A 7,117-nucleotide genomic window follows, 5' to 3' on the forward strand; every position below is an offset into this window, starting at 1 on the left:
TGACTAAATGTCACACTAAACGGCAAAAATGAGAGACAAAACAAGAAAAACAAGACACTAAATGTCTAAATCTAGACAGAAAACAAGGAAAACGAGAGACAAAATCATACAAAACAAGAGAAATGTGACAAGAAACGCCAAAAACCAGACACAAAACAATAAAAACGGGACAAAACAAGAAGCAAAAATGACTAAAACATCAAACAAAATGACCACAGTGAGAAAAACAAACAAAACAACACAAAACTGATGTAAAATCACAGAATGGAGACAAAGATGACAAAGAACTGACAAAATAAGAAAAGAGAGGCACAAAATGTTCAGCCAGATCAGTTTCACATCCATCCAGGTGTCACAATCTAAACACTAAATCTGGTTTCTGTTCATTTCCTCTATAACCAGCTGTGATCATCAGTATTATGGGATGTATCCTAGTGTGAACAGTTTAATGTCTATGACATAGTCATAGAAACAATCATTGGTTCCCTGGATGTGTTTCTGTTTTCTGATAATTCACCAGAGAAAACTTTAAAAAGTGCATTCTGGGTAAACTTTCATTTCAGCATGTTGGTAGGTGGTTGGTCAGAACTATTAGAGATAATGAAAGGAACATTTTTACACACATTTTTGATCATTTTTGGGTCATTTTGGAGAAGTTTTTGTCATTTTGGGCCAAAAATTATTAAATTTGAAGGTGAGTTTTGGGGTTATTTTGGACATCTTTTGACTAATTTCATGCAGTTGTTGAGTCGTTGTGGACAAGTTTAGGGGAAGAAGTGCATTCTGGGTGAACTTTCAACGCTCATATCATCATGTGTGATCGGTGGTTGGTCAGAACTATTAGAGACAATGAAAGGATCATTTTTACACATAATTAACTGCATTATTTCTCCTGTGGCAGAAACATTCTTGTGTTGTCTGCGTTGAATATTTCAGATTTTTTTTAGGAAGTTATGAGGCTCAGAAATGACAGAAAAAGTAAAATGAATTAAAGTCTGAAATTTAGAGCTGCCCTCATGCGCTTTAAAGGTCTAACTTCACAGTATGAAGGTGAAATTTTGCTTGGTTTCATTAAATATACTAAAGTTATTGTAGATAAAAGCTCAGCTGATTCTGAGGACGTCATGTTTGAGGTTTTCCACATTTGGTTGATCTCACATGAATGCTCACCAGTAGATCTCCTGATAGAGCCCAATAATGGCAGCGTTCTTCTTCTCTCGTCCCTGCAGCCCATCCAGCCGGCCATCCTGCCCGTCAACATGCCCCTCACCCCCGACCTGTCCCCCATGTCCACCCCCTTCCTCCCCTTCCAGCCCAAACCGAAGGACCTGAAGCCGGACCGAGGCCAGTGTGGACCTCCGGGCGTCCTCCTCTCCACGCTGCCTCGCCACTTCGTCGGAGGTTCTCTGGGCGGCTTCAGCCCCATCAAAGGCGTTTGTCCTCTGGACGTCTTCAGGAGCCGTATCAGCCTCCAGCGGGGCCCGGAGAGTCCGGCGCTGACGCCTCAGGACCCGACGCAACTCCACCCGACCATCTTCACCCTGCAGCCCAAAGCAGGAAGCCCCGACACGCCTCACCCCAGCGGGGAGCAGCCTCCGCCCCACCAGCTCCACCAGCACCACAACCGCTGCTCCGGCTGTAACCTGGACGACGGCGGCCAGAGGGGAGGCGGTCGGGACCCGAGGAGCCGGCCGCCGCTGCCGCCTCTCCGGGTTCTGCCCCTGAACCTGGACTGCAGCGTTCAGGTGTGTCAGCTGATGAGGACTCGTTGTCTGGACTCGTCTCAGCTACAGAGCTTCACCCGCCGCCTGTCTGAGGCCCTGTCTCAGGACCTGAGCACCAAGCCACCCTGCTCCCCCATCACCCCACCGCCCGAGCAAGCGCTGCCCCTCAACCTCAGCAAGCGCTTCGTCACCAAGAGACCCGGAGCCGAGGGACCCGAGCCGAGCCGGGCCGCCGTCAACGGAAACACCGAGCAGCCATCGTCCAAGAGACCCAGAGCCGGATTCACGGAGCAGGCCGAGGACTTCAGCCTGGGGGGGAGGTCCAGCTCCACAGGGGTAGGAGGGCAGGAGGTGGAGGCCAAGAACCAGGAGGAACCGGCGGACCTGAGCTCCCCCAGCAGGATCCGGGCCTTTCTGCTGGGGCTGCCCCCCTTCCAGGTGAAGCTCGAGGAGGATCTGAACGGAATGAGGTTCGACAAGTTTCTCCCGTCAGGATCCGAGGCCGAGATGCAGATGGAGGGAGGCGTGAAGACAGAGAATGAGGAAAGAATCAAGTCTGAGCAGGAGGAGAGAGATCCGGGTTCTGAGCTGAAGAGAGCCGGGAACACAGACACACACTGTTTTTAGCATTAATCTGCTCACATGTTGGATCTGAAGACCGTCGGATCAGTCGGGTTTTTGGAAAGAGGAGCAGGGATGTTTCTTTTCTTCTTTGAGAACATTTTAACTTCGGTTATTTCTTTTTGTTTCGCGTCGTTGATTGAACTTTACAGACCACACATGACAATCACACACCAGTTTCTCTTCCTTTCCGTTGGTTTAAGGTAAAAAAAGAAACAGAGGAGTGAGTTTTAAACACTGCCATAACCTCCATAACACTATTAAACTCCACTATTCAATGTTCAGCTGAAATATTGAATAAGATCCACGACTCAAAATAAACATCACATCTATGGGTGATGCTATGCATCAAGACGTCATTGACTAGCATCCAGAGTGTACTGTAGTTTGGTAGTTTCATTTTTAAATTGTACTCTACTTCTGTAGAGAGATAGTTATTTTCTGATAAAGTGTTTAGATGTTATCTGGAGCTCGGAGTGAGAATCTCGGAGCTCGGTCTTCACGCTATAGCTCGTTAAGTGAAGCGTTTCTATAGTCCTGCTCGTTAGCTCAACTTATATAAACTTTTCTTACACATACGTGCCTTAATCGGCCTGCGATCTGCTTCATCGCTGGCTTCAGATACATCCACCTAAAGAGATACCTTGATGTTGGACCAGTTTAACTTTCGCTCCTTCCTCCGCAGGGCTGCCCGAGACGTACAAACACGTTTTCCGGCCAAACTTTTAGGTTTAAATCGGTTTGAAGAGACTTTTGATACCAGCTTCCAGTGTTTAGGTTCGACACTCCTCACATTCGTCATCGCTGCCGCCGTTCAGGTTAGACTTCATGACATGTAGCCCCAACATTCAGACTACCTCAGGTTCTTTTTAGCACGTTGCTTCCCACCGGCTTTATCTGTTTCAGGGGTGGAGCCTCTCCCAGCATGCACTGGGGCAGGATGCGCGTCAGACTGGTGTTAAAGGAAAAGGCTGGAATTCGTCAAAAAGACCAAAACCAACATAGGAAGCTGTGCGGCTGTCTGGGACTGTTTTCAGATTCATCCACATTTATCGCTGGTTTTGGTCTTTTCATGACATGAAAGTCCAGATTTCTCCTTTAACCTGCAGTCTGTGTCTGTATGTCATGTTTGCTTGGTGTTGATTTGCGTCTTTTAGTGTCCATGCTGACCTCCTATCAGGTAGTCAGGCAGAGCAACTGTTAGCCTCATGCTGCTGGTTTTTCCTTAGCAGAGGAACGAATCATCTGCCTGGAAGAGGTTGGAAATACTGTCAGAGTAGAAGATCGACGCCACGCTCACGTCTGAACACAAACTCTGTCTCAAACCACAATTTGTAGTTTTACGAGACACTTAAACTCCTTCAAAACCTTAAACTTTTGGTGTTTTTGCACAAATTCAGCAAACATAGCGAAGCCAGCGTGTTTCCTCTCTTTTATCTGTACCTATAAAGCTACATACAGGAAGTAGCTTAGCTCAGCATGAAGACTGTAAACCTGTGGAAACAGTTAGCATGGCTCTGTTTAATGTAAACGGTTGTTTGTTTTGAAGAGGTTTTTGGCAAATTATTTAAATGAGAAATGTAGAATAAACTGATGAAATATCTCAGTTTTAAGATGAACTTTGGTCAAGTTTTCCCAAATAAAAGATGAGACATTCAAAAAGCAGTTTTTCTTCAAATCAAAATCAAAATTTTACAGTTTCTGGCTGAACAATGGTGTCATTTTGGCGGTTTTGTTTCGAGGTTTGCAAAGTTTGCATTCGACTTTGTGGCAGTTTGAAGAAAATGCAGTCGAGTAAATGTTCAGTAAATGTTGAATAAGTCAGAATTTGCTATCTCAGTTAAGATTAAATGCTATAAAGGTTAAAATAGTAGTTTAATCTTTAAATGTAGAGCTTTTCTTGTGAAAGTAAAACCCCGTAGATGCCCCAACTTGACTTGGGAGAATTTTGTCTCAGTAAAGTGAATTGATGAACCAGTCGAAACCACAACAAAAAATCATGATGCTAAGCTAACCACCTTCAAGCATCAGTTATTCCCAGGACTGGTGGAAGTAATGGTGACTCACCATATTATAAATATTTTTCTACATTTTTGCTTTGTGTAATCACTGCCTACAGTTCAGCAGAAAAATATAAAACTTTTTGTATCGTCCCTGTTGGTCACAGTTGAGTCAATCATGGATTCTTAGTTGCATCAAGGAACACAAGCTTTTTTCTTTTTCATTTTTGGTAAACTTCTCAAGATGTGTCGAATAAATCACCAAAATATCTAAGTTTTTAGCTGAATTTTGGTAAACCCAAATTGTGTCAAAGAAAAGTCATCAAAGAAGTAGTTTCTCTTTCAAATCAAAATCAAACCAAATGTCTGCAGAGGAACGATTTTACAATCTCAAAAAAGTTAAATACTGTAAATCAGTGGTTTAATCCTCTGAAGTTAAACATTTCTCATGAAAGTAATAAAGTCAATTGACAAATCAGTCGACACCACAACAAATAATCAACATGCTAAGCTAACCACCTCCGACAATAATTGTTACCAGGCCTGGCAGAAATGTTAATGACTCCTATAAATATTTTACTGTAGTTTTACTTGGTGTAAACACTGCCTGCAGTTCAGTCCAAAAATCTCAGAATTTATGTCTCATCCTTGTTGGTCAGAATTGAGTCGATCATGGCTTTTTTTGTTGTGAGAATTTTGTCTTATTAGAGTGAATCCACCAAGGAGTTGACACCACAACAAATAACCAGTATGCTAAGCTAAGCTAAGCTAAGCTAACTGCCCCCACATGTGAGCGTGACCTCAGATCTTCTCCTCTGATTCTGACTTGTGACCTGTTTATCTGATAATGAAATGACTGTTTTCAAACCTGCAGCATTTTTTTTTTGCTTCACTTCACCAAAGAACGTTTTAGCCGCTCGCCTGCTTCCTCCTCGTCTAAAGTGCCAACGCAGCGACTCCGTATTGTGTAGCTGAAAAAATAAACGCCACAAAAACATCAAGGTATCCCTTTAAAATCGCAGCCTTCTGTTTGTTTCTCCACACGTTGGTTCAGATTTGCACACCTACTGTACTCATTTGCTCTCCCGTGGTATATTTTTAAAAATATTTCCTCCTTCGTTCTGTCTGTTTGTTATTTTAGAAACACCGACGTTAAGTGGTGCTGTTTATTCTTAGTTATTGCCATATTGTTGTTGTTGTTTGTTTTTTTTATTTTGATAAAACTGCAATTTCTTCTCATCGTGCCGCAAGTCAGTAAAAGAGAGTTTTAAAATATTTTAAAAAGAATTAAAAGAAACGGTGACTTGTTTATGGACACACTTGCAGTTTTTTGGGTTTTTTTCCTCTTATTTTTCTGTTTTTCTTTGTGAATGAATGCATGAGTAAAGAAACGGTAGCCGAGCAAATGCACCAAAGTCCTCCACAAATACAGCCAGTCGGTGTTTCAGGATCAGCTTTAAACGTCTGTTTTCTCAGCAGTAACGAGGAGAATTCGTCGATGCAGTATCTGACAACAGGGTAACTACTGTGAGCGTCTCTCTGCTTCATCGTGTCAGTAAACATTTATTTATTGTCGAGTGTTTCTGAGCAACGGCAGCCTCGATGTGCTTCAGAGAAACCAGTTTGTGCGACTGAAGTGTGAGTTTTAGCCGCTCGGACGTCCACGCTCGACTTTTCGAACTTTTGCACAACAATATTTCCACAAAGTGCTTTAAATTTGTGTTTTGTTGCCACAAAAATGGAAATAATAGTGGTTTTAGCCCTTTTATTTGCTTAAAAAGTAACCTAAGTCTGTAAAAACATGTTGAACATTTCAGGTGTTTGAGAATTTATTGGTTTATTGAGATTAGACCTGCAATTAACTATTACTTTTATCAAGAAATCGATGAAGAAAACTAAAAGATTTAAACACTTTAGAAGCTGGAATGACTGAATTTATCCCAAAAGGTTTCTGTGGAATCGATTCAGGTCTGAAAACTCAAATCCATCCATTTATTCAGGATTACTAATCTGCGGAATGATATAAATCAACCTGAAAGTGACTTTCTTGATTTGTTTAATCTCATTAAAATTTAAGTATTTCTGACAAACAAACCAAATATTAGTTTAAATACAAATAAGAGCAAATGTGAATGACTGAAACTTCTCATTATTGCTGATTAATTTCTTGCCTATCAGATATTTTGGATGTTTTAGTAACAAAAACCTTCATTATCATTATATCTGCAGCTTTTTTTCTTGGTTAAACAATGTTTTTAGTTTGTAATAATGTCCAAAATGTGAATTCTTTTTATTAACAAAAACTGCATGAAATTTGGGTTTTTGTTCATTCTGATGTTACAAACTCAAACAGGTCAATGGTGATGCAGACATTCAGGCGTTTTACTCGATTTTACGCAAGAAAAAGTGACAGAAGTAGTCATGTAAAACCAAAAAGTCAAATTTTTAAATGTTCGTGGACCTGCTTTTGACGGAGCTGAAACCTTCTGCTACCTTTAAGACATCGAGGGTGTTTCTAAAAACTGATCAATTGAACTGAGATTTACATTTAAAATCTATAAAAATCAAGCACAGTTGAACATGTTTTAGCTTCTGTCACATTATTTTTCTTCACTGTGAGGTCATTTTTCACTGCAGTATGACGTTCTGAACAACTCCTGTGTTGTTACAACATCTTAAATCTTCAACAAAACAAAAACAAAAAAGTAGAGGTTCTTAAAAAAAAAAAACTCAAATTAATATGTCGATTGTTTTTCCAAATGCCCACAGCTG

At 41.4% G+C, this 7,117-nt stretch overlaps 1 protein-coding gene across 2 annotated transcripts in view; it reads left to right on the forward strand.

The window, feature by feature from the left end:
- zgc:77151 (uncharacterized protein LOC337153 homolog) overlaps nucleotides 1-5,660 on the forward strand; it is a 67,687-nt gene extending 62,027 nt beyond the window's left edge. For both annotated transcript variants that reach the window (XM_055017099.1, XM_055017098.1), the window contains exon 12: nucleotides 1,230-5,660. In XM_055017099.1, coding sequence (XP_054873074.1) covers nucleotides 1,230-2,351 — 1,122 coding nt within the window. In that variant the 3' untranslated portion in view covers nucleotides 2,352-5,660. The remainder of the gene's footprint in view (nucleotides 1-1,229) is intronic.
- The last annotated feature ends 1,457 nt before the right edge of the window (nucleotides 5,661-7,117 follow it).

Source organism: Amphiprion ocellaris, chromosome 14 (genome assembly GCF_022539595.1).
Source record: "Amphiprion ocellaris isolate individual 3 ecotype Okinawa chromosome 14, ASM2253959v1, whole genome shotgun sequence".
In the NCBI taxonomy this organism is placed as follows: domain Eukaryota; kingdom Metazoa; phylum Chordata; class Actinopteri; family Pomacentridae; genus Amphiprion; species Amphiprion ocellaris.